Source organism: Bos indicus, chromosome 24 (genome assembly GCF_029378745.1).
Source record: "Bos indicus isolate NIAB-ARS_2022 breed Sahiwal x Tharparkar chromosome 24, NIAB-ARS_B.indTharparkar_mat_pri_1.0, whole genome shotgun sequence".
NCBI lineage: Eukaryota > Metazoa > Chordata > Mammalia > Artiodactyla > Bovidae > Bos > Bos indicus.
In genome coordinates this window covers 8,609,585-8,637,144 of record NC_091783.1, presented here as the reverse complement: position 1 = coordinate 8,637,144, position 27,560 = coordinate 8,609,585, and the positions used below count along the sequence as shown (strand labels likewise).

General features: G+C 39.9%; 1 protein-coding gene across 4 annotated transcripts in view; it reads left to right on the top strand.

Annotated features, from left to right (window-relative positions):
- CCDC102B (coiled-coil domain containing 102B) overlaps positions 1-27,560 on the top strand; it is a 281,611-nt gene that overhangs the window by 184,065 nt on the left and 69,986 nt on the right. For all 4 annotated transcript variants that reach the window (XM_019987018.2, XM_070778681.1, XM_070778680.1 and 1 more), the window contains exon 7: positions 17,401-17,571. In XM_019987018.2, the coding sequence (XP_019842577.2) occupies positions 17,401-17,571 (171 nt within the window). The remainder of the gene's footprint in view (positions 1-17,400; positions 17,572-27,560) is intronic.

Sequence of the window (27,560 nt, the reverse complement as noted above, 5' to 3'; positions counted from 1 at the left end):
TGGTGTGCTGCGATTCATGGGGTCGCAAAGAGTTGGACACAACTGAGCGACTGAACTGAAGGAACCTCTGCTCTGTTCTCCACAGTGGCTGTATCAATTTACATTCGCACCAATAGTGCAAGAGTGTTCCCTTTTCTCCACACCCTTTCCAGCATGTATTGTTTGTAGATTTTTTTGATGATGGCCATTCTGACGGATATGAAGTGATACCTTGTTGTAGTTTTGATTTGCATTTCTCTAATGATTCGTGATGTTGAGCATCTTTTCACGTGCCTCTTGGCCATCTGTAAAGAGATGAATAGATAAGATGTGCATATGTACAATGGAATATTATTACTCATCCACTTAAAGGATTGAAAGAGGGCCATTTGTGGAGACATGGATGGACCTAGAATGTATCATATGGAGTGAAGGAAGTCAGACAGAGAAAAACAAGTATCGTTTATTAACACATAGATGTGGGGATCTAGAAAACATAGTACAGATGAACCTGTTTCCAAGGCAGGAATAGAGAACCAGACAGAGAACAGACGTGGGCACAGTGGGGCGGGGAGGGTGGTGCCAGCTGGGAGATTGGAATTGACATGTCCACATGACCAGTGTGAAACAGAGAGCTAAGGGGAAGTTGCTCTAAAGCACAGGAAGCCCAGCTCCTTGCTCGGGGGTGATCTAGAATGGGGAGGTAGCGAGGTCCAAGAGGGAGGGAGTAGATGTAATACGGCTGACTTGACTTCATTGTACAGCAGAAACTAACAGCATCGTAAAGCAATTATATTCCAATTTTTTTAATGTAAAAAGAAAAAAAAAAAAGAGCATCCCCTCCATTTGTAGACGTTGGGGTCAGAGCTGCGTTGCCTCAGTTTGCCATCAGGCCGGTGGCCCCGTGGCAAGGATGCTGGTCCCTGCTTCCCCCTCGCCAGTCTGCCTCACGCTTCTCAGGGCTGTGGTCCAGGGCTGGAAGCGAGGACAGAGGAGCAGCAGGCTATGAGCTGGTGCTCTGTGCCGGCTCGTTCTGCTTAGCATCCTCCTCAGTCAGCCCCTGACCAGCCGTCACCCTGAGCTCTCCTGCAGTCCCTTTCATGTGGGATTGTTTTGCTGGTGTCATCTCACTCATCCCACTGGGGTGGGGGGATTTTTTTTTTTTAATGAAGCAATTCCAGCTCCTCTCTCAGGGACCACTCGTTCAGACTCATCCCAAACATTCATGCCTTTCTGCTTTTTCCAGAAATTCTCAAAGCACAGGCAGTTGCCAACGACACACCTTCTCCCTGCTCCATGGCAACATACTTTTTCTAGTATGCGTCACTCTGTCCCCCGGATGCCAGGTGACACATGTGACATGGTTCTCTGCTTCCCCACCCCTGCGCTGTCTTCACGTGGGGCAGGGAACTCCACTCTGCTTCTTGGGGAAGAAACCACCCCAAGGCCCGGGGAACAGGCCTTCTCAGCATCTCCCTGCCCACCTGTCACCCACCCAGGAGGCTTACAGACCCTCCGGGTGGGCAGGGCCTGATGGCTGTGGGACCAGCTTTCTACCACACTTTTATTTTTCTTTCTGATCATTTGTTTTAGAAGGAGAGGCACTTAAAAATATTTTGTTCTCAGGGTTGAGGTCTTAGGCAAACTGGACAAAAGTAAAACCCCTGTTTCATGTCTATCTTATTACTGTGTGTTTGCGGTGTATGCATGCATCATTGGAATCCTTATGCACATAAAACACTGTGCTTCTGTTTATAATAGCCAGGACATGGAAGCAACCTAGATGCCCATCAGCACATGAATGGATAAGAAAGCTGTGGTACATATACACAATGGAGTATTACTCAGCCATTCAAAAGAATACATTTGAATCAGTTCTAATGAGGTGGATGAAACTGGAGCCTATTACACAGAGTGAAGTAAGCCAGAAAGATAAAACACCAATACAGTATACTAATGCATATATATGGGATTTAGAAAGATGGTAACGATAACCATGTATGCAAGACAGCAAAAGAGACACAGATGTATAGAAAAGTCTTTTGGACTCTGTGGGAGAGGGAGCGGGGGGATGATTTGGGAGAATGGCATTAAAACATGTATAATATCATATAAGAAACGAATCGCCAGTCCAGGTTCGATGCAAGATACAGGAAGCTTGGGGCTGGTGCGCTGGGATGACCCAGAGGGATGGTATGGAGAGGGAGGTGGGAGGGGGGTTCAGGATGGGGAACACGTGTACACCTGTGGCGGATTCATGTTGATGTATGGCAAAACCAATACAATATTGTAAAGTAATTAGCCTCTAATTAAAAAAAAATAAAAAAAATAAAACACTGTGCTTTGTTATTCCACATTCTTTTAGCCTCATTATTCCAATGTCATCAAAATTCTTCCCATATAAATGCTCATAATATTACAGTACAAGGATTAATTATTAGTTATTCAATAATAACCCAATCATATAGATTATTTCTAGCATATTATTGTTGTTAGGAGGAATGCAGAGTGAATATTTTTGAACACAAAACTTTTATTTATATGCACATTCATTCACATATATGTATATTATATAGTATTTTCCTAGAATAATTTTCTTGTTATAAAATCTAGAACAGAGTTAAGACCTGCTGATCTATTTTGGTAACTTATCCTCCCCAAAATGTCCTGAAATTTTACATTTTCCTTCAGCAGTGTAAGAGAGTGTCTTTCTTACTGTTTCTGTACTGACATTCTTATTACTATTTTTTTCATTTCTTGGATTATTGGATTTCCTCTTCTGAGAATTTTCTTTCCTTTGTCTATCTTTATCTTAAGTTATTTCCTATTAATTTTTATAAACACTAATTATGGTTTTCTTTCTACTGGACTTTATTTTTGTATTTTATTTTATTGAAGTATAGTTGATTTTCAGTGTTGTGTTACTGCTGCTGTAACAAATCACTACAAACTTAGTGACTCAAAGCAGATGACCTCTTACCGTCCAAAAATGCATCTTCAGGGCTAAAATCAGGTGTCAACAGGCCTGAGTCCCCCCGGAAGGTTCTAGGGGGAACCTGCTTCCTTGTCCTTTCGTCTTCTAGAGATGCCTCTGTTCCTGACTGTGGCCTGTCCCTGGTATCTGCCTGTGTGGCTTCTGTTGTCACATCTACTACTGACTCTGACTCCCCGCGTCTGTCTTTTTATTTATTTATTCATTTATTTATTTCATTGAAGGATAATTGCTTTACAGAATTCTGCTGTTTTCTGTCAAGCCTCAGCATGAATCAGCCATAGGCACACATATATCCCCTCCCTCCTGAGTCCTCTCCCGCCTCCCTCCCCATCCCACCCCTCCAGGTTGACACAGAGCCCCTGTTTGAGTTTCCTGAGCCACACAGCACATTCCCGTCCGTCTCCTGGCCTTTCTGATCATCTCCTTTTTCTCTCCATTATTGACCCTTATGCTCTTTCTCTTACGCAAATGAAAGGAGGAGTTGTTTGGCTATTGAGTCTATAAATCTCAAAACACAAGTCTATTTATTTTATTTAAATAATTTATTTCTCTAGAATTATGAGCAAAAGCAATAGCCTTATCTATCTGGAGAGTTTGTGCAGAGCCATTTTCATATAAAAGGGCTGCACGGATCACTTAGAGAAAGCCTGATTTATGGAATGAAATTAAACATTTTCCACAGGAAAGTATTTTCTCTGAACATTTGCGGCTTTGTGCAATTACAGGCCTCTCAGTGTGGGTATAGAGAAGGTCGAAAACTTGGTTATAAAGCATTGCTTAGCTAAGTGTGCATGGCTTTAAGAAAAAACTGTGTGGGAGTGAGCATTCCCCACTGAGGGTGAGTCAGTGCTCTCTCTCTTTATTCCCCCATGGGGGCCTGTAAAATAGAAAAAGAACTTCTGATTCCATCTACAATTTTGGTGACTAACCATTAAGCATTTAACTTAATATCTGTATGTTCTCTAGAGACATGAAATGCTGTATGAGTACTAAATTATATTTGTAACTAATGGTTTAGTTCTAGGGTTTAAATAGTCATATTTGCAATTCTTTGGAAATATTTAAATATCACAGAGTCAGTATATGTTATGGATATTATAATATATTGCCAACTATTACAAAATTTTATTAGGTGTAGATTGAATGGATGATTAGCACCTGCTATTAAGGAGACATTTTTATTCAGCCTATGTAATAAGAACTAATTTGTGTCTGCATATGAGTTACATTAGAGATATACTCTGGAAAAGGCAATGGCACCCCACTCCAGTACTCTTGCCTGGAAAATCCCATGGATGGAGGAGCCTGGTAGGCTGCAGTCCATGGGGTCGCAAAGAGTCAGACACGACTGAGCGACTTCACTTTCACTTCACTTTCATGCACTGGAGAAGGAAATGGCAACCCACTCCAGTGTTCTTGCCTGGAGAATCCCAGGGACGGCGGAGCCTGGTGGGCTGCCGTCTATGGGGTTGCACAGAGTCGGACACGACTGAAGCGACTTAGCAGCAGCAGCAGCAGATATACTCAGGATGCGCGCATATACAAACCCATACATAAAGGTGATATAAATATAAGTATATTCTTACTGACTAGGTCTACAGTTTTTCTCAGCAACTTTTCTAGGTACATTAGAACACCAATGCAGAGGCCTTGTTTTTGCCAGGTAGAATATCTTGATATTTGTTTCTTGTCACTTTCTCCTTGGTTTGGTTCTCTGACTAAAAGGAAATAATTACCTGTCACCACTGTTGTTTAGTCACTCAGTCATGTCTGACTCCTTTTTTTTTCCCCCTGGACTGTAGCCTGTCAGGCTCTTCTGTCCATGGGATTTCCCAGGCAAGAATACTCGAGTGGGTTGCCATTTCCTCCTCCAGGGGATCTTTCCGACCCAGGGATTGAACTGGCATCTCCTGCGTTGCAGGCAGGTTCCTTTCTACTGAGCCACCTGGGAAGCCCCCTGTAAGGAACAGAGCCACTGCACGTCCGTTCCTCTCATTCACTGTTTCATTCCTGCAGGTGCTGGATGGTTATTGGCCGCTATCCTTATGCCAAACCAAATAAAAAATATATTGACATAACCTGAGGGGGATGATCTGAGTCACCTCTTAGATTAGCTCAGAAGCCTTCTGACTGGACTCTTCATGTTCATTTCTGCTTCTTCTATTTCTTTTCACTTGGCCTGGGACCAGCTGTGTATAAACCTCTTCAGATTTGATAGACACCACCTAACTGCTTCTGACTTGCCTCACACCATCTGAGAGAAAACCTCTTTCTTTTCCCATGCACTGTACAATCCAGCCTGCGTGCAGTCTAGAATCATAAACACATTTTGTTGTTTGCTTCATCAGTCAATGAGACATTGTAAATATATTCATCTGTTCATACACTCATTTATCATTGATTGAGCACCTTCCTTGTTCCAGACACTATTTTATACTCTTCAGATAATTGATGGACTATACAGTTCAAAGAGAAAGACCACAAAAAGAAAAAGCCATAGCCTAGTAACCCTGATGGTGTATCTGAGAGGCATTTTTTTTCTTTTGTAGAATGAGTCAATTTAAAAATGACTAAAAGACTAGTACCTTTTGATGTGCGCTAAAACTGCCGGTGAATTAAGTAAAAAATTTTTTAAAGATGTTAGTTGGTTTCACTTAATATTATTGTGCTAGACTATTGGTAAGGATGGGCTTCCCAGGTGGCTCAGCAGTAAAGAATCTGCCTGCCACTGCAGGAGAAGCAGGAGACATGGGCTCGATCCCTGGGCTGGGAAGATCCTCTGGAGAAGAAAATGGCAACCTGCTCCAGTATTCTTGCCTAGAGAATCCCATGGACAGAGGAACCTGGTGGGCTACAGTCCAAGGGGTCACAAAGAGTTGGACACGATTGAGCACACATTCATGTTGATCAGTCGTGTCCAACTCTTTGCGACCCCATGGACTGCAGTCCACCAGGCTCCTCCATCCATGGGATTCTCCAGGCAAGAATACTGGAGTGGGTTGCCATTTCCTTCTCCAATTAGGACAGCACGTGACAACTGCCCAGATCTCTGCAGCTGATACAAGCCTACTTTTTGTTTATTTCTTAATCCACTGAAGTCAGGAGGTTCTCCTTGGTGTGTCTTCTCCATGTAGTGACTCAGAAATCTGTAATTGTCAGCTTTTTAGCTCCATCATTTTATAGCCCTTCAGTTCCAGGTACTTAGGTAAGGAAGTTCCCGTGGGGTGTCTCCTTTTTAGAGCTAGAAGAGATAGAAACCACATCCTTCCACATTTTAGCAGCCAGACTTTAGTCTCCGTGTCCCACTGAAAGGCAAGGCTTAACAAAATAACTCCTATTTTTATTAATCTGATATAGATATCAGTTCATTTCCAATTTTGAATATTTCCAAGGTGTTCTTTTTTAAATTTTCTTTAGGTTAGCTCATAGTCGTTCTGTAATATTCTGCTTGTTTTCCAATATGCTAATTATTAATCTATTTTTTAATTTTTGTTGTAATAGAGTATTTCTATCCTTAATAATTCATTCCTTCAATTTTCCTCAGATAATTTGGTATGCTGTATCCAACAGTTTGAATTGATTGCTTTTTATATACAAAGATAGATATATATGCATACACCTTTCTATGTGTATGTGCATACATATATATATATATCTTTCTGTAGTTAAATTAAGATCATATATTTCTGTTAGTAACAGCTTTGACTGTCTCTTTAAAATTTGTATTATATTTCATTATTTCCAAAATTTCACAGTTAGATCTCCAGTTTTCTGTTGACCTGACAACTAATTAAATTTCATCTTCCCACCTGACTAAATTGTTTCTTCTCTACATATATAGGTGCATTAAATATATGTTGACTGTGTGTGTTAGTCGGTCAGTCATGTCCGACTCTTTGCAACACCATGGACTGTAGCCCACCAGGTTTCTCTGTCCATGGGATTCTCCAGGCAAGAATACTGAATTGGGTTGACATTTCCTCCTCCAGGGAATCTTCCTAACTCAGGGATCGAACCCAGGTCTCTTGCATTACAGGCAGCTTCTTTGCTGTCTAAGCCACCAGAGACTACCTAGTAGGATAAAAGAATCTTAAGTAAATGCAAAAACAGGTACAAGTTTCAACATGCAATAAAAACTATAAAGGAAATGAAAGATAAGTGAAAATAATACTCTGAGTCATTATTCACATTTGGGTAATCAAGAAAGCATTTCAGAGTAAATCATATTTAAACTGGGACCTGAATGATAATTAGGAGGCAGATGAGTATGGAGTTGCAAAAGCTCTTTGTAGGCAAAAGGAAAAGCATCTCTGAATACTCTGAGACAGGAAGGGATTTGATGAATTCCAAGAACTGTGAAAAGATAAATTCCCAAAGAACATCCTGTCTGAGTTCTTTCATCAAGAAAATGTGGATGGAAAACCCTGTCTCTGCCTAAAATTAAATTGATTTTGCCCTGCCTCTCACATATTAGGTTAGCTGGATTTAGAATTCTAGGTTACTCAGCAACTGAAGACATTATTGTATTTATTGTAATAAAGTTTCTTGTTGCTGCAGATTATAAGTCTACTGTTCATTTCTTTATATGTTTTTATTTCCCACTATCTGTCTGTGCTTTAATAATCTCGCCTAGCTTTTTTTTTGTTGTTTCTCAGTTTGTTTACAGTATGACTAACTTTGAATATATTCTTATATTTTTATTTTGCTCAGTATTTTTGTGCAAATTTTTCTGGTCATTTTTCCCCCTCAATAACCTAGCATTGAGAGGTTGCCCTGTCAACAAAAAAGGCAAAATTTCACTTGGAGAAAAGCACTTTTATCTTTGTTCCTTTACTTCCTGTTTGCTTCCCAGCAAGAGTCAACAGATATTTTGGGATTATAATACACAAAGCTTAAGAACAAAGTCCACATATGAGCTAAGGGTGACCAAGCAGAAAGATGAAAAGAACCCAACCTCTGGTGGCAATCACTGAGTTGTTCTATTCCCTCTGCATTACTGACACCTCGCCTTACTATTTCATTTGATAATTAACTAACATAGCCTAGCCAGTTTGTCTTCCTATCCTGTTACATTTAGTGTTTCACAAACGACTTACACCTATTGTGTCATTTAAAGGTTACCATTCTTGGGAGAATGGAATTGAAACATGTATGATATCATATAAGAAAAGAATTGCCAGTCCAGGTTCGATGCAGGATACAGGATGCTTGGGGCTGGTGCACTGGGATGACCCAGAAGGATGGTATGGGGAGGGAGATGGGAGGGGGGTTCAGGATGGGGAACACATGTACACCCGTGGCGGATTCATGTTGATGTATGGCAAAACCAATACAATATTGTAAAGTAAAAAAAAATAATAATAATAAATAAATGATAAATGGTTAAAAAAAAATAAAGGTTACCATTCTGTGAAATTGCTATTGTATGCATTTTACAGATGAGGAAACTAGGATTTAAAAAGAAGTCAAAGTTATTGAAGCTTTTTTATATTTTCAAAAAAATTGAATATTATTGGGAATATTGACATAACTGACTATTTAAGAGATTAGTAGATGCTCAGCAAACATTTTTTTTTTTGATCAGTTGCTTAGTTACCTGTCATACTGAATAAGCACAAATGGCATTGAATTCACACAAACTCCAGTGTTTGATTTTCAACCTGTGGACCTCACACACACACATCTACACATAGAAAAGACTGGTGTCACATGTAGCTACTATATTGTGGCTTTGCACCCTTTTTTTTAACTTTCTCAGGAAAGTTTCCATCATCTATTTTCCATCCATGGTATTTGTACTGTATTTCTTCTTTTGTAGAAAGAGTAGTTTTTATTGAGATGTAATTGACTTAATAATTTCACATAAGTTTAAGGTGTACAATGTGTTGATTTTATGCATTTATATATTGCAATATAATTACCACCATAGTGTTAACACCAACATTATATTACATCATTGTTTAGTTTTTGTGGTGAGAAAATTTAATACCTAGTCTCTTAGCAACCTTGGAGTATATAATACAGTGTTTTGACTATAATCATATCTCCCCAAGTGACAGCCATAGGAAAATGAGTGTTGGCCTTTGTGCCACCCGGAAGGAAGATTATGAGACAGGTAAGAAAATGTAGGAAGTTTATTAGGGAGTACACCACCTATGGAGAAAGAGACCAAGTGGCAAAGGGCAGAGAGAACTAGGACCAGGGTAAAGTGATAACCTAGTACCTCTGAGTACCTCTGAAGCTGGGATAGATCTTGGGTGGTGGTTGTTCACTCACTCACTTGTGTCTGACTCTTTGCAACCCCATGGACTGCCATATGCTTGTTCTTCACTATCTCTCAGAGTTTCCTCAAACTCATGTCCATTGAGTCAGTGATACCGTGGACTGTAGCCCACCAGGCTCATCTGTCCATGGGATTTCTCAAGCAAGAATACTAGAGTGGGTTGCTGTTCCCTTCTCCAGGAGACCTTCCTGACCCAGGGATCAAACCTGGGTCTCCTGCATTGCAGGTGGATTCTTTACCATCTGAGTCAATGGGAAGTGCATAGATCTCGGGAGCTATTGCAAATTGGGGTGAGAAGAGTAGCTCCTGACCAGGCTGCCCCGGAGAGGGGGTGTGGCTTAGCAAGGAGGTTTCTTACAGCCAAGGGGAAAGGGCAGCGATTAGACATTTCCAGTAACTGGTAGAATCCATCCTCCTTCCTGAAGGCGGCCCTGGAGGGCCCAGGACAGTATCCTCTCACCCCAGGTCTTTCCTGCTTATCAACCACCTTTCATAAATCATTCCCTCCTATCCACTTATTGGCTTATCTCTTAGTACTTGTCACAATGAGAAAATTTGCTTGTTTGATTGTCTCTAACCTATTATTTCTGCTGGATTCTAACATCTGTGAGGTTAAAGATCGTGTTACCTTGTTTACTTTTATGCTAGTCGTTTGCACACTGTAGACCGTAAGTGCTCATTGAATGAATGACTGATATTGTCTCAATTCTACAGAAAGCACTAAAACCACTCTATTTACATTTAACATATAAGATATTAAGTGAGCCCTCTAAAGATGCCACTTAAGACCACAGAAATGTTCTCATTTTAAACGTGTTATCGTTCACCAAGTATCATATGTGTTTACGGATAACACTGAATTCTACAGAAATATACATTCTTTTGATGTCTGTACTTCTTGAGGTCAGAATTGAAGATATAAATAGATACTGACATTTATCCTAATAAGCAGGTGGTGTAAGATATTTTTATAATGTACTTAATTTGGATGAGCATGTGAATTCTTTATTCAAGTAGATGGATTTGATTGTAATAACCATCCAATGTGTCTGAGTCAACTTTTGAGAAGAGAGAATCTGCTCTTGTTGATAGCATTATTACTCACAGCTGGAGTCTAACAAGGCTATCAACAGACCATGAGCAAGTTATTTTCAATTTTCTAAGTGCTTCTCTCTTTTAAATATAGTTGAATCATATAGTATACTGTTAATTTCAAGTTCTCTACATATCAATACACTATTGTTATGCATGTTTGAAATTACAGATGCCAAAATTTTCTAATTTTCTATGATTATTTTTAAAAATTGAACAAAATAACATAATAACTTAAAAGTTTGCCAATCTCATTTTGTTTTTCCTTCAAATTCATGCATGCAAATGAGCTTATTTGATGCATTTTACCAGCCTTTCACTTGTTATTTAATATTATAAGAAAATGCATTTTAATTCTGTCAGCTTGTCACAGTCAAAATCAGTTAAACTTCAGGGACTTCCCTGGTGGTACAGTGGTTAGAACTTCACCTTCCAATGCAGCAGGTGTGGGTTCCCTAGTCAGGGAACTAAGATCCCACATACCTCATGGCCAAAAAACCAAAACATAAGCAGAAGCAATATTGTAACAAATTCAATAAAGACTTTATAAATCAGATCAGATCAGATCAGTCGCTCAGTCGTGTCTGACCCCTTGAGATCCCATGAATCGCAGCACACCAGGCCTCCCTGTCCAACACCAACTCCTGGAGTTCACTCAGACTCACGTCCATCGAGTCAGTGATGCCATCCAGCCATCTCATCCTCTGTCATCCCCTTCTCCTCCTGCCCCCAGTCCCTCCCAGAGTCTTTTCCAGTGAGTCAACTCTTCACATGAGGTGGCCAAAGTACTGGAGTTTCAGCTTTAGCATCATTCCTTCCAAAGAAATCTCAGGGCTGATCTCCTTCAGAATGGACTGGTTGGATCTCCTTGCAGTCCAAGGGACTCTCAAGAGTCTTCTCCAACACCACAGTTCAAAAGTATCAATTCTTCGGCGCTCAGCCTTCTTCACAGTCCAACTCTCACATCCATACATGACCACAGGAAAAACCATAGCCTTGACTAGACAAACCTTTGTTGGCAAAGTAATGTCTCTGCTTTTGAATATGCTGTCTAGGTTGGTCATAACTTTCATTCCAAGGAGTAAGCGTCTTTTAATTTCATGGCTGCAGTCACCATCTGTAGTGATTTTGGAGCCCAGAAAAATAAAGTCTGACACTGTTTCCACTGTTGCGTGATCTATTTCCCATGAAGTGATGGGACCGGATGCCATGATCTTCGTTTTCTGAATGTTGAGCTTTAAGCCAACTTTTTCACTCTCCACTTTCACTTTCATCAAGAGGATTTTTAGGTACTCTTCACTTTCTGCCATAAGGGTGGTGTCATCTGCATATCTGAGGTTATTGATATTTTTCCCGGCAATCTTGATTCCAGTTTGTGTTTCTTCCAGTCCAGCATTTCTCATGATGTACTCTGCATATAAGTTAAATAAACAGGGTGACAATATTGTCACTTTATAAATGGTCCACATTAAAAAGAAAATCTTAAAAAATGAAATCAGTTAAACTTCAACATTTCATGTATTCAGTTCAGTTCACTCACTCAGTCGTGTCCGACTCTTTGTGACCCCATGAACCGCAGCACGCCAGGCCTCCCTGTCCATCACCAACTCCCAGAGTCCACCCAAACCCATGTTCATTGGGTCAATGATGCCATCCAACCATCTCATCCTCTGTTATCCCCTTCTCCTCCTGCCCTCAATCTTTCCCAGCATCAGGGTGTTTTCCATTGAGTCAGCTCTTTGCATCAGGTGGCCAAAGTTTCAGCTTCAAGATCAGTCCTTCCAATGAACACCCAGGACTGATGTCCTTTAGGATGGACTGGTTGGATCTCCTTGCAGTCCAAGAAACTCTCAAGAGTTTTCTCCAACACCACAGTTCAAAAGCATCGATTCCTCAGCACTCAGCTTTCTTTATGGTCCAACTCTCACATCCATACATGACCACTGGAAAAACCATAGCTTTGACTAGATGGACCTTTGTTGGCAAACTAGTGTCTCTGCTTTTCAATATGCCGTCTAGGTTGGTCATAACTTTCCTTCCAAGGAGTAAGCGTCTTTTAACTTCATGGCTGAAATCACCATCTGCAGTAATTTTGGAGCCCAGAAAAATAAAGTCAGTCACTGTTTCCACTGTTTCCCCATCTATCTGCCATGAAGTGATGGGACAGGATGCCATGATTGTAGTTTTTTGAATGTTGAGTTTTAGTCAGTTTTTTCACTCTCCTCTTTCACTTTCATCAAGAGGCTCTTTAGTTCTTCTTCACTTTCTGCCATAAGGGTGGTTTCATCTGCATATCTGAGGTTATTGATATTTCTCCTGGCAATCTTGATTCCAGCTTGTGCTTCTTCCAGCCCAGAGTTTCTCATGATGTACTCTGCATATAAGTTAAATAAGCAGGGTGACAATATACAGCCTTGATGTACTCCTTTTCCTATTTGGAACCAGTCTGTTGTTCCACGTCCAGTTCTAACTGTTGCCTCTTGACCTGCATACAGATTTCTCGGGAGGCAGGTAAAGTCTTTCACCCTATGTAAATAGTCTAGGAGTTAGGTTTTCCAGGTGATGTAATGGTAAAGAATCCACGTGCTAATGCATGGGATGCAAGAGGCTAGGATTCAGTCCTTGGGTGGGAAAGATCTTCTGGAGGACGAAATGGCAACCCACTCCAGGATTCTTGCCTGGAAAATTCCATGGATAGAGGATCCTGGTGGGTTACAGTCCATGGAATCACAAAGAGTCAGACCTGACTGACCATACCATCATCCTAAACTGACTTTTTATATTTGTGTTTTTAAACTGATTTTTTAAAAATATCTTTAATAATGAAATATTTTTCTCCAAAAGTGAAATTCAGTTTTAATCTTTTTTTAGAACAAAGTAAAATGTATCCTGTGAACATAATTTAAATATTTTGACTGTATATACCATTTGATATATTTTCTCGTAACGAAGTGTGCCCAGGCTAGGCCAGGTTCGCTCGACCTCAGCTGTAAGCTAGATTCTCCTATTGGCCCAGACTGTTGTACCTCCAGGCATGTATTCTCCTTTTAAGTACTAAAAATTCTACATCGCCTCTTCCCATCTGAGGAGACTGCTCACATTTCATTGCTCACTTATGTTTTGTCTACTTTTCTAAAACAATTACTGCTAAGAGTAAAGCTTACTACAGTTGGCATACACTAGGAGTCCTCAAACTTTGTGTTGAGTCATAAACATCTGGAGGGCTTGTCACCCAGTGTTGCTGGGTCCCAAGTCCTGAGCTTCTATTAATAATTAAGTAAATCTTGGCTGGAGTTCCCACGCTGCAGGCTTGGGGACCACTCACAGGGAATAGACATTGACTAACACACCCACCTCCTGGGCCTGAGAATAAGGTGACCTTCCCTGAACAAATGGCCTCACAGTGGATCATGAAGGCCACAGATCTACCTACAAGGATGACACATGCTTGGGGGAAATTTGTATTGCCAACAGCAAAGTTTTTCTTTCCTTTCTTCCTATCTGCACATCTCAAAGGTTGTTTATATTTACTTGTGCATGCTAAGTCACTTCAGTTCTGTCTGACTCTTTGCAACCCCTGGACTGTAGCCCACCAGGCTCCTCTGTCCATGGAATTCTCCAGGCAAGAATACTGAAGCGGGTTGCCATTTCCTCCTCCAGGGGATCTTCCTGACCCAGGGATTGAACCCATGTCTCTTAAGTCTCCTGCATTGGCAGGGAGATTCTTTACCACTAGTGCCACCTGAGAAGCTACTTATGTTTACTTAATTCCATTTAAACCAAATTAAGTGAACTGTACAAGCCTAAAGCCACAGCATGGATGGAGAGATAGTTTTACTAAATTGCAAAGGTATTTAGGTAGTTGCAATGAGGTGCATAATTCCTGAGAAAAAGCCATCCTTTTACAAATTGTGACAACCCTTCCATTAAGCTCTGCATTATTTTTGTGGCAGATTCATTATGTTTGTGACAGATCAAGAAAATCTGTCATTAAATGCTCCATTTTCATTCCAAATAATAGAACTGTGTTCCCTGTTGCATATCTCAATGTGAAGCCATCAGGTATATAATTTGGCATTGGGAAATTGTATTCTGAAGGGAAGAAAGGAGAAGTCTGTTTGCATTCTATTAATAAATGTGGTTTGGGGTGTCATTTGCTAAAACACTGCTGTGAAGCCATAAACTGCACTGTTACGGTGAGGCAGGGGAAGGGATTGTGGGTCTGCCTGTCAGCAGGTGTCTAGCTACCTGTCGAGGTCTCTTTCCAGCTGCCATCAGCATTGCTGGGGTTTAAATATCACTGGTTGTGATTCTGACTCCTGTGAGGGGCCAGGCGTTGCAGGACAGCGGCAAGATTCCAGGAGTCTCTCAGCTGTCTGATATTCACATTGTCAGGGGACACTGGAAAGTGTGATGGGTGACTGGTTGTCATGGAGCCCTTCTCTGCCTTTTCCTGAGAGTGGTCAGTACTTTCTCCCCAGGTCCTGCCCTGCAGTCCACACCTTCTTCCCACCTCTGCAGGACTTTCACCTGTTCTAATTGGAGTTCTGAGTCTCATGGAGGCTGAGAGGCCGCCAGTAATAAATGGTGTGATAGCACAGTTCACTTCACACCAGCTTTTCTTCCCTGTGATAACATGTGCTTCACATTCTTTTGTGTTTTCCTTTACTTAATAGAGTATTTGGAGATATCATGTCCATATACAAAAGGCTGCCATATTATATTTAATGGCTTAATGGCTTTTTATTTAATCAGCTCTATATGATGGTATGACATTCATTTCTAATCATTCACTATTAACAGAAAAAGAATTCTGTACTACATATCCACATGGACACAGCATTTCACCCAACCATGTTGTCTATCTGTAGAACACATTTCTGGAAGCAGAATGGCTGGGTTGGGGTTTACATACATTTTTCATTTTAAAGAATTTGGCAAAATATTTCCATTAATCATGATTTTGTGATGTTTTACCAACAGATTATCTTATCACACTTAATCCTGCCAGTCTGAAGACTTGAGGAACAGCACCTTGATGTGTTTTCTTTCATTATACTTTTTTTTATATATAATTGTAGACTGAGTGCAGGAGAAGGGGTGACAGAGGATGAGATGGTTGGATGGCATTACCAACGCAATGGACATGAGGTTGAGCAAACTCTGGAAGATGGTGAAGGATAGGGAAGCCTGGCACGCTGCAGTCCATGGGGTCACAGAATCAGACAGGACTGAAACACCTTAGCACGCACTCACATAAGAAATAGTATGGAGAGATCTGTGTGTATTTTCTCTAGATTCCCCCCATGGTATCACCTTACAAAACTATGGTCGGATATTACAATCAGGATATCAACATCAATGCAGTCAAAACACAGAACTTTTCATCAAGATGAGGATCCCTGATCTGCCCTCACCACATCCTCTGCTCGCCTGAAACTGCCCTCCCCTCCACCCTTGATCCCCAGCAGCCATGAATCTCTCCTCCATTTCTATAATTTTGTCTTGTCAGTATGTTACAGAAATTGGAAAGGTGTTTCCTGAGTTTTGGATGAGGACGAATGGCTTTCAATGTTTAAGATATTCTGTATGCTTTCCTGTGAACTCTGACCTTCCATATTTTATATGAAGTTAACTGGTATGACTTCATATAACTCATTAGTAAGAGACCTGTCCCTTATTACAGCATTTTCTGTGTAGGACAGACTATTTTATTAGCTATACACACACTGTATACCTATTATGATTAAATTTATTATTCTGTGATCTCATGATGCTATATAGAAAACCTTTCCCCATTGGCAATTTAAAAAAAGTATCTAAGTTTTTGTCCAGTGTTTTCCAATACTTTATGGCTTTTTAAAACTATTAAATCTGATTCTTTTTTATTAGTGGTAGTAATAGTATATGAGTAAAGGTCTCCAATTGTCTACCTAGTTGTCCCCAAAATTTTGACCATACATTTTTAACTAGTGCCCTCTCATGTACTTCTCTATGTGTATTATATATTATTTGTATTTTGTATGCATTATTTTTATAAGTACTATGACAGTGTTTTTCAGGAAGTTAAAGAAATGTTCTGAGACTTTCCTAAAGTACTATAACATTATGAGGAACTAGAGGCTTTTTTTTTCTTCATAGTATTAATAAAGATGTTTTCAACAATTACAATATTGTTAATTTTGCACAGCAAACTTGAACTAAAAATGAAAAGCTATGTTAATTCCAATCTGAAGCCAATTAATGTAACCTGTTAATTCATTTCTTTACAGTATTGATTATAACAAAGTTGGTTAGGAATCAGTCCCTTCATGGTGGATTCACTCTGGTTTCTTCCCAGATGGGTCCCTTACTTCAGATCTCTGAGCCACATTCACATGCTTTCGGCATGAATATGGCAGCACTAAAACTTTTTTCTTAGAGAAATAACTAAAACCAGATAGTCTGCTAACTTTTAATACTTAGACTGATTTATCAGATGAACAGTTCTTCTTGTTTTTATTTTTATTACATCTTATTCTTCATTTATGGATACAAGATTTCTTTTGGAAAACATACATAAAAACTAAATTGCATAACATGAAAAATGGGTCATTCACTCAAGTGCATAAAGAGTTGCACTGTATTTTAGACATTCAGAAATATATCTTCCACCTATCGTAATATGCTAATCATAATACAGAAAATATGGAAAAGACCCTGATGCTAGGAAAGATTGAGGGCAGGATGAGAAGAGGGTGACAGAGGATGAGATAGTTGGATGGCGTCACTGACTCAATGGACAGGAGCTTGAGCAAACTCTAGGAGATGGTGAAGGACAGGGAAGCCTGGCGTGCTGCAGTCCATGGGGTCACAAAGAGTTGGACACAACTGGGTGACTGAACAATGACAATCATAATGTTTAACTGCAGAAAGGTAGAGTTCCAGATGAAAAGATACCCATCTGAATTCTTCCTAAAGTGTTCTTCTGTTTTTTTCAAAAGAAGTTGCCCATCCTCTGATTTTATCAGAGCAAGCTATAAATAACAGGATCCTTGTTTTCTTTTGAAAGGAACTCGTGGACCTTCAGCATGCCTACTGTAAGCTAAGCAGACAGTACCAGGCAAAGACAGCAGAACTGACTCACGCCAACAACCTCGTGGATCAAAATGAAGCTGAAGTGAAGAAACTGAGACTTCGAGTAGAAGAACTAAAATGGGGACTCAACCAAAAAGAAGACAAGGTACTTTTTAAGTGGAACACATTTTAGATAGATTCAAAATAGCATTTGATAGCATAGAAAAAGCATTTTCTTTTTTATTAGCAAATGGCATTACTTGATATAAAAACTTCACATTTTAAATTTGAAATCAACTAAAAGCATAAGGAAAGAGGAAAATATTACATAGACAACATGCTTGTTTTGTAGTGTTAGTTGGGCATTTGCTACATATGCCCTATAGCTTCAAATACGTTTTAGCCTGGGGGTGTGTGTGGGTGGGCGTGGTATCATTGGTATCATTAAAACTTGATGTTTTTTTAATGTACTTTTGAAGATTTTATTTGTTATAGTGCTGTGTTTCATATTGATGATGAATATGATAAATATAGCAGTTTTATCATATCAATTTTAGGTTGATTTTGAACATATGTTTGATTAATATACACTGAAGATTGTAGGTGAGTGCTTAGGCTTAAAGAATAAGTTATTTGTGTATTGGCCTTGATATAAAAGTTTATCTCAGTTATAGTCCCTTTTTTTTTTTTTTAGCACAAAACTTGATGTTTTAATGGAAATCAGATATATAGAGACATCCAGAGGAGCAGTTAATGCTGGAGATATAAATCTGGTGGTGGTCATGTGTTAATACACAATATTTAAAACCACAAGACTGGCTGAGATTATTGAACAAATAATAGACAAAATCCTTAGGACTCTTTGAACAAAAAGTGTTAGTAGCTCAGTTGTGTCCAAATCTTTGCAACCCTATGGACTGTAGCCCATCAGGCTCCTCTGTCCATGGAATACTCCAGCAAGAATACTGAAGTGGGTTGCCATTCCCTTCTCCAGAGGATCTTCCCGACCTAGGGATCGAACCCAGGTCTCCCACATTGCAGGCAAATGTGTCTACTAAAATACAGCCCTTTCACAGTCCCTCCTGTCCTTCCTACACATTCACATAATAAATATCTCCTATTTGTTTTGCCAAAAAAAAAAGTTTGTGTTTTAAGCTTTAATTTTACATCTTATAGAAACATATGTATGTTGTGATTATGATATGATATATATATCCTCTCCAGTGCTTTCTGATGTTCAAAGAACGTAGGCAGCTCAGTTATGTCGTGAAACGTCAACTACCTAATGGTCTATGGCATGTTTAAGAATGTGATACCTTAATGGTACACCTGTGACCGGGAGGATTTCAGCTGCAGTTACAAACAACACAGAGAGTTTTCCTGAGAGAAACAGTGCCCCTGTCAGTGTGAGAGCGTCCGTCACCCATGGCGGCAGCTACTTCAGATGGGGTTCCAGGCATTGCATCTGCTCCTGTCGGCCAACTTTCGAGGCAAAAATAATTAGTTCCCTGGTTTAAAAAGTGTGTTTGCAGATACTGCCAAACAGTTGGAAATTAAAAAAAGAAAATGGAAATTGTTTTTCCAAGGGGTGATTCAATAACAGAGCACAGTCCCCCTTTGAAGATTTAATTTTTCATCCAATCTGTTTGCAGTCAAGCAAACCAGATCTTCTTATCTAATAACATCCATGAAAATAGAATTATTTGACCAGTGTGAGGCTCACATATCACCCCCTGATCTGACTATAGCTGACTTGTCCATGGGCATTTTATCCTTGATGTCTCTTTTTATGAAGACGTACATGTTCTTTTTAATGATGTACATGGGTAGTGAAGCTGGACTGTGGAAGAATAAGTCAGAAGAGGAATAGAGGCAGTCTCAAGAGAGTGGTTTGGGGTTTTTACTTCATTGTAGCCTTTATTCCTGTGAATGGTTTTGATATACATGCATTTGTTGCAGGAGGTGGTAAATAAACCTTTGTGTTTGCCAATATCGGCTTTAAGAAATTGCTTGGGACTGAATCATCAGGAAGGAAACTGTGATAATACGCAGTGTTCCAGGGCTAATGAAGTACTAGTTCCCAGAGATCCGATTCAGCCGTCTAATTGTGGAATGTTAAAAACAGCTGTGGTCTTCAGAAGGCTTATATTAGTTGCCCCTCCCTGTGAGAGCATCAGTCTCCCCACATCATCAATGTCAGTCTTGGCACGTGTGACGTTTGCTTTGCTCAAGAAGCAGAAGCTCCGTGTGCCACTCACCATCCAGAGCTTTGTGAACCCAACATGCCTCTTCTCCCATGTATCTTTTCCTGCCGTCTCTCATGTCATGAGGCTAGCAGGTCCAAAATTCACATCATTCTCTCAGCACGAATTCTGAAACAGGAAGGCTATGGAGCAGAGCCCTTATGGACCCAGACAGATCCACATGGGTAAAACAAAAGTCAATATTTATTGTGGTAAGCCACTGACATTGTGGATTTGTTTGTTACTATAGGAAAACTTAGCTAAGGCTGGCTGGTATAGTCCTTCAAACAAAAATGGCCTGTTAAAATTACATGACATTGGCTCTGGTGCTATCTGCAGGTGGTAAGAAAGCTTATGGCAGGTGAGAATGACAGCAGCCCATTTTGTGGAGTCTCAAAAGCTTTGGTACATTATTTCCTATAATGCCTTGGAAAGCAGATGATGGACAGAATGAGCTTGTGGTTTTTAGATGAATAGGTATGTGGCTAATACTTTTGTTTGTTTGTCTGCTACTATTGCCTTTGACAAGTGCCCAAAGGAAAGATGAATTCAGAAAAGACTTGTTGAATTTTCAAAGAGATATGTAAGGTAATACAGAAATTTAAGTACTTCTGTGACTGCCAGGGTCTGATTTTCATTTGCAAACGCTGAGACAGAAAACTGAGCATGGCTTTGAGCAATGAACATTATTTAAGGTTGAGCTTTTAAGCAAGGGCCAATTCAGTGGTGTGGCTTTCAAGCCTGTTGTTAAAAGCTCTTCATTAAGGTCATTTTCTGTAAACCCTTGAAGTTGAATAAAATGGCACAGGGAGAAGACAGATTGTGCCTCTCCCAGAATATCCCACAGATTCAAGGCAACTACCGGTAGCTCAGAGGCAAATCAACATCTGCCAGAGAATTATACATGGGACAGCTGACCTGTGGAATTTACTGAAATCAAAAGAAAAACAAAAACGCTGTTAGCTTTTGTGAAAAATATGCTGACAAATGAGTTTCCAGCCTGCGATAAAAGAGACTGATTTCTCAAGATCTAAAAGAACCTTCAGTTCCTCCAAAGGTTGTGGGCTGAGCAATGCTGTCAACACCAGAACACAGGGAGTAATGTCCAGAGCTGTATTCAGTTATGGACACAGCATGTAGTGAGGAAAGACCAACTACAGAACAACGCCAAGGACATTAGAAAAGCAGTGACTCGGCAACTGTTATCAGGAGGCTTGCTCAGCATGCATTAGGCTTAGTTGCTCAGTTGTGTCTGAGTCTTTGTGACCCCATGGACTGTAGCCTGATAGGCTGCTCTGTCCACAGGATTCTCCAGGCAAGAATACTGGAGTGGGTTGCCATTTCCTCCTCCAGGGGAATCTTCCCAACGCAGGGATTGAACCCGTGTCTCCTGGGTCTCCTGCATTGGCAGGCAGATTCTTTACCACTGAGCCACCTGGGAAGGCCCAGGCAAAACCCAACAGCTTTCCCCATGAGCAAGATATGAGCTTCTTGAAATATCTGCCAAGTTAGATTTTATAAATAGCTTCTATTTTCTCTTATCAGTATGAAAGTTTTTATTGTAATTTTCTTGCCATAGTTGCAGTGTAGGATGTTGAGGGTATGAATTACTTGCCTTTTGAGCACATAGATTTCTGGAACAAGAGAAGGCATATTGAGATGTGATATAGATTGCAGATCTTCGAGGCCTAGGCTGTGGTTGAAAGGTTGCTTGGGTAATTTCTCTTGGGGAAGGAGTGAAAGTGTACAGGTGTGTATTTTATACTACTTGTTGCCCCATCTGTGCAAGGAATACAGTTCCCAAGCATAAATGGCGGGCATGTGACTTGTTTGGCAAATGGAATTTGTGGGGTTTTGAAATAGAATCTTTTGAAACTATAATTCCTTGTAGATAAGTATTTAGACATACTTCATGTTTGAAACTTAAAAATAGATGTTGAAATACACGTTCAAAACATAAAATAGTTCAATGTTCTGCACCTCTACATCCAACCAGTTGATCACCGGGGGTGACTGATCCAAAGAAGGATCAACTCTCATGGGTCTGTAATCTGGATTACTTAATTGCAGTTGTCAGTCTTCAGTTTTTCTCTCATTAAAGGTTATCCCTCTTTCTGATGGCTGGGCATGAAAATATTCCTTATGGAAATAAGATTTCGCATTAGATAGCAGCCAACATTTCTGTAATTTGACTTATCATTGAGAAGCAAAGAAAATTCTGTCAGTTTCACTGCTGAGCTTTTTAATTTCACAGTAGCAAATTCTTCAAATTGCAATTAGTTGAGATTAATGTTTAACTGGAACTGTCAAATACAAAGTTCCCGACTCCCACAAGTCAACAAATTTTAAATAAATGAAAATGAGATATTAATCCTCTATACAGTAGAGAGAAATAGATATTTGGAGGCCCATGAGAGAAACCCAGGGTCTGATTAAAAGAAGGAGCAAATTAAAAAATTCTTTTTTTGAACGAGTTGGTTTTCTTTAAGCAAATTACCCCCAAGTCTAATTTGACATGTGTTTATTAGAAGTTAAACATTCTTTTCTCATCATTTCATTGAAGTCTTTCTGTGAATATATGTATTACATTATATGATGGTAAAATTTAATTGAGACTTCACTACTGTAAGGCAGAAATAATTACATATATATCCACATTAAAATACCAAAATAACTGACCACTGTAATAAATATGGTGTGAAAAGCAGCCTAATGAATAATATAATGATGCAGTAACCAAAGTTAGTAGAGACCAAAAAGGCAGTACCTAAGAAGCAAGGAGTATAATATAAACAATTACTATGACACATGGGTACTTTACACTGTATGACTAGTATTAAGAAAACTGAAGGACTGAATGAGATAAGGCTTGCCAAGGACTATTTTAAATTTTTCAAAGCAATACCATATCATATAAAGAAAGAAAAAGAAAAAAAAATCAGCTATTATCTTACTGTCATATCCTGTTACTGCAGTGTATATTAACTTCAAATGCCCCGGCAATTTTATGCAGAGGTGCAGTCCTCATTCACAAATAATATACTCAGTCGGTTACCATAGCTTTCTTGCTGCTGTGTACTTTTCATACTTGCTATTTCAAGGAAAGGTGTAATATTTATCTCCTTGTTTATAAATTATTTAATAAACCAACCCTTTTTTACTGAATGTCATTTGTATTTTTTTTTCACAACATAACTTTACCATGACTATTGTCATGTACAGTTGACCCTTGAACAACACGGGCTTGAACTGTGTGGGTCCACTTAATAGGAAGATATGTTTCAATAGTAAATACTACAGTACAGCCCAGTCCATGGTTGGTTAAAAGTGCAGACATATAGGGCAAATGGTAAGTTATAGGATGATTAACTTCCAAGTTCAAGATTCAAAAGTACAGACGTTTTATCCCCCACTGGGAAGAAAAAGTCTTCTAAATGGGATTGCATGACCCAGATAACCACAATGGTGTGATCACTCACCCAGAGCCTGATATCCTGGAATGCAAAGTCAACTGGGCCTTAGGCAGCATCAACACGAACAAAGCTAGTGGAGGTGATGGAATTCCAATGGAGCTTTTTCAAATCCTGAAAGATGATGCTGTGAAAGTGCTGCACTCTGTATGCCAGCAAATTTGGAAAACTCAGCAGTGGCCACAGGACTGGAAAAGGTCAGTTTTCATTCCAATCCCAAAGAGAGGCAATGCCAAAGAATGTTCACACCACCGCACAATGGCATTCATCTCACACGCTAGGAAAGTAATGCTTTAAGTTCTCCAAGCCAGGCTTCAACAGTACGTGAACCATGAACTTCGAGATGTTCAAGTTGGATTTAGAAAAGGCAGAGGAACCAGAGATCAAATTGCCAACATCTGTTGGATCATGGAAAAAGCAAGAGAGCTCCAGAAAAACATCTACTTCTACTTTATTGACTGTGCCAAAGCCTTTGACTGTGTGGATCACAACAAAATGTGGAAAACTTTTAAAGAGATAGGAATACCAGACCACCTTTACCTGCCTCCTGAGAAATCTGTATGCAGGTCAAGAAGCAACAGTTAGAACTGGATGTGGAACAACAGACTGGTTCCAAATCAGGAAAGGAGTGTGTCAAGGCTGTATTATTGTCACTCTGCTTATTTAACTTATATGCAGAGTACTCATGCCAAATGCCGGGCTGGATGAAGCACGTGCTGGAATCAAGATTGCCCGGAGAAATATCAATAACCTCAGATATGCAGATGATACCACCCTATGGCAGAAAAAAAAAAAGAGGAACTAAAGAGCCTCTTGATGAAAGTGAAAGAGCAAAATGAAAAAGTTGGCTTATAGCTCAACATTAAAAAAACTAAGATCATGGCATCCAGTCCCATCACTTCATGGCAAATAGATGAGGAAACAATGGAAACAGTGAGAGACAGTGATTGCAGCCATGAAGTTAAAAGACGCTCGCCCCTTGCAAGAAAAGCTATGAGCAAACTAGCCAGCATATTAAAAAGCAAAGACTTTACTTTGCCAACAAAGGTCTGTCTAGTCAAAGCTATGGTTTTTCCAGTATTCATGTATGGATATGAGAGTTGGACTATAAAGAAAGCTGAGTGCCAAAGAATTGATGCTTTTGAACTGTAGTGTTGGAGAAGACTCTTGTGAGTCTTGAACTATAAGGAGATCCAACCAGTCCATCCTAAAGAAATAAGTCTTGAATATTCATTGGAAAGACTGATGCTGTAGCTGAAACTCCAGTACTTTGGCCACCTAATGGGAAGAACTGACTCATTGGAAAAGACCCTGATGTTGGGAAAGCTTGAAGACAGGAGGAGAAGGGGACAACAGAGGATGAGATGGTTGAATGGCATCACCGACTTATTGGACATGAGTTTGAGCAAGCTCTGGGAGCTGTTGATAGACAGGGAAGCCTGGTGTGCTACAGTCCACAGGGTCACAAAGAGTCAGGCACAACTGAGTGACTGAACTGAATGAACAGAAGTAGGATTATTTAGTTAAAGGATATGACTATAATATGGCTCTTGATACATTCAGAATTACTAATTTTCTTTGCCTATAAATGACATGGAGAAGGCAATGGTACCCCACTCCAGTACTCTTGCCTGGAAAATCCCATGGACGGAGGAGCCTGGTGGGCTGCAGTCCATGGGGTCGCTAAGAGTCAGACACGACTGAGCAACTTCACTTTCACTTTTCACTTTCCTGCATTGGAGAAGGAAATGGCAACCCACTCCAGTGTTCTTGCCTGGAGAATCCCAGGGACGGGGGAGCCTGGTGGGCTGGCGTCTATGGGGTCACACAGAGTCGGACACGACTGAAGTGACTTAGCATAGCATAGCATAAATGACAGGTCAAACTGTGGAAATATTGGTGGAAATAATAAATACATATTATTTTAAAATAATATGTAAAATCTTAACTGTTGCAAAAGTAAGTTCAAATGTCAAATGATGTATTTATAAAGCTAAGAATTTAATTGCTCAGTTTGCCAAGTTGTTAATTGGATTTACTCTCAATTTAAACTGCTTCTTTTTGTTAAACTCTTTCCTTAGTGTGGCCATTATTATTATATAGTATATATGTTATTATATTATTCCGTTTAGTTCAGTTGCTCAGTCATGACCAACTCTTTGCAACCCCATGGACTGTAGCACACCAGGCCTTCCTGTCCATCACCAACTCCTGGAGCTTACTCAAACTCATGTCCACTGAGTCGGTGGTGCCATCCAACCATCTCATCCTCTGTCATCTCCTTCTCCTCCCACCTTCAATCTTTCCCAGCATCAGGGTTTTTTCCAGTGAGTTAGTTCTTTGCATGAAGTGGCTAAAATATTGGAGTTTAACTTCAGCATCAGTCCTTCTGATGAATATTCAGGACTGATCTCCTTTAGGATGGACAGGTTGAATCTCCTTGCAGTCCAAAGGATCACAAGAGTCTTCTCCAACACCACAGTTCTAAAGCATTGATTCTTTGGCACTCAGCTTTCTTTACAGTCCAACTCTCACATCCATACATGGCTACTGGAAAAACCATAGCTTTGACTAGATGGACCTTAGTTGGCAAAGTAATGTCTCTGTTTTTTAATATGCTATCTAGGTTGGTCATATATTTTTCCCAAGGAGCAAGCGTCTTTTAATTTCATGGCTGCAGTCCCATCTGCAGTGATTATTCCCTTATTGTAGCTCAATACCTACTCTTGATTTTTCTATATATTTTTTAATAATAGATTCTATTAGTAAGAGGACTTTGAAAATATTCAGTGGTTTTTCTGTGTTAAAAGAGATGTAAATCAGGGATCAAGTAGTTCTTAGTCCCTGTGTGTTAGTTGCTCAGTTGTGTCTGACTCTTTGTGATCCCATGGACTGTAGCCTGCCAGGTTCCTCTCTCCATGGAATTCTCCAGGCAGAAATACTGGATTGGGTAGCCATTCCCTTCTCTAGGGGATCTTCCCAACCTAGGGATCAAATCTAGTTCTTTCACATTGCCAGCAGATTCATTACTGTCTGAGCCACCGGAGAAGTCCTGCTGCTGCAGCTGCTAAGTCGCTTCAGTTGTGTCCGACTCTGTGCGACCCCGTAGACAGCAGCCCACCAGGCTCCCCCGTCCCTGGGATTCTCCAGGCAAGAACACTGGAGTGGGTTGCCATTTCCTTCTCCAATGCATAAAAGTGAAAAGTGAAAGTGAAGTCGCTCAGTCGTGTCCGACTCTTCACGACCCCATTGACTGCAGCCTACCAGGCTCCTCCGTCCATGGGAAATTCCAGGCAAGAGTACTGGATTGGGGTGCCATTGCCTTTTCCGGGAGAAGTCCTAGATACCTACAATTCACAAATAAAGCAGATGAGAAGGAGCCTATGGTAACTGACAAATAAAAGCTTTATGGTGAGGGAAAGAAGAATCAGTTAACTTTGAGATGACTTTCATGCTTCCAAGAGTTCATGGATTTCTTCATTGAACTAAGATTTGGTGTAAGTACTGAGCTATAGATCAAATATATTCCCAGTGTAAAGGTCACAGTCTAATATGATTGTATAAGCTGGCTGCACAATAAAAACCCTTTGGAATATTTTGTTTTTTTTCAACCTTAGATCTGTTTTTAAAAAATTATATTGGAGTATAGTTGAATAACAATGTTGTGTTAATTTCAAGTGTACAACAAAATGATTCAGTTATACATACACATGTATCTGCTCTTTTTCAAATCTTTTCCCATTTAGTTTATTACAGAATATTGAATACAGTTTCCTGTGCCAACAGTAGGCCCTTGCTGGTTATCTGTTTTAAATATAATAGTGTGTTTATGTCAAGGTCAAATTCCCAGCCTTTCCTTTTGGTAATCATTTTGTTTTCTGAGGCTGTAAATTGGTTTCTGTTTGTAAATAAGTTCATTTTTTTTTTTAAGATTCCACATAGAGACGATGTCATATGATATTTGACTTACTTCACTTGGTATGATAATCTTTAGGTTCATCTATATTGCTGCAAATGGTATTATTCCATTCTTTTTAATGGCTGAGTAACATCCATTGTATAAATACACCACATCTTCTTTATCTGTTCATCTGTCAGTGGACATGCGGGTTGCTCCCAGGTCTTGGCTATTGTATACAGCACTCCAGTGAACACTGGGTACATGTATTCTTTCAAACCATGGTTTTCTCCAGATATATGTCCAGGAGTGGGATTGCTGGATCGTATGGAAACTATTCTTGGTTTCTTAAAGAACCTTCTTACTGCTGTTGAGAGCAGCTGCACCAATTTACATTCCCACCAACAGAGCAAGAGGGTTCCCTTTTTTCAAACCCTCTCCAGCATCTATTGTCTGTAGACATTGATGATGGCCATTCTGACTGGTGTGAGGTGATATCTCATTGTAATTTTTACTGGCATTTCTCTTATAATTAGTGATGTTG